Here is a 558-nt window from a genome sequence, read left to right as displayed (position 1 = left end):
CGTGGGGCCCGGAGCCCGGCGGCGGTGCGGGCCCGCCCGGGCCGTGGGGCTGGAGCCGCGGCAGCCGCGACCGCCGGCCCGGCCTCCCGGCCCCACCCACGTCCCCACCCAGCCAGGTCTGGGCAGCGGAAGCCGCGCCAGCGCCAGCAGTAGCGGCGGCGGCTGCAGCGCCGCGCACAAAGCCAGCAGACATGAGGTCAGTACCTGCCGGGGCGCGCGCCTTTGTTGTCTGCGCTCGGGCCGGGCCGCCTCGCCTCGCCGGGGCGGGGGCGCGCCCCGGAGCCGCGGCGCGGCGGGAGCAGCTTCCAGCGGGTCTGCGCCCCGAGGAAGCTGCAAGCCGCGCGTGGAATGCCTGCTGCGGATGGAGACCTCCTTTCATCTCCTTCTTCTTCTTCTTCCAAAGGGGGGGTCTTTCTCCAAAAGGGGGAGGAGGAGCCTCGTCTCCGGGGGGGCGGCAAGCGGCCCTTCGCACCCCCACGAGTAAGCCCGCACAAGGCAGAGATTGGCCCGCCCCCCCGAAAGTTGAAAAGGGATCGCCGCATTTCTTGCCCCCCCCCC

General features: G+C 73.8%; 1 protein-coding gene across 1 annotated transcript in view; it reads left to right on the top strand.

The window, feature by feature from the left end:
* Positions 1-113: 113 nt before the first annotated feature.
* LOC123026216 (vasodilator stimulated phosphoprotein) overlaps positions 114-558 on the top strand; it is a 21812-nt gene continuing 21367 nt past the window's right edge. The window contains exon 1 of the mRNA XM_044435559.1: positions 114-196. Within this exon, the coding sequence (XP_044291494.1) occupies positions 192-196 (5 nt within the window). The 5' untranslated portion in view covers positions 114-191. The remainder of the gene's footprint in view (positions 197-558) is intronic.

Source organism: Varanus komodoensis, unplaced genomic scaffold (assembly GCF_004798865.1).
Source record: "Varanus komodoensis strain SLA01 unplaced genomic scaffold, ASM479886v1 scaffold29_3, whole genome shotgun sequence".
In the NCBI taxonomy this organism is placed as follows: Eukaryota; Metazoa; Chordata; class Lepidosauria; order Squamata; family Varanidae; genus Varanus; species Varanus komodoensis.
Note: the sequence above shows the minus strand (reverse complement) of the source record. Positions and strands in the feature narration are given on the sequence as shown.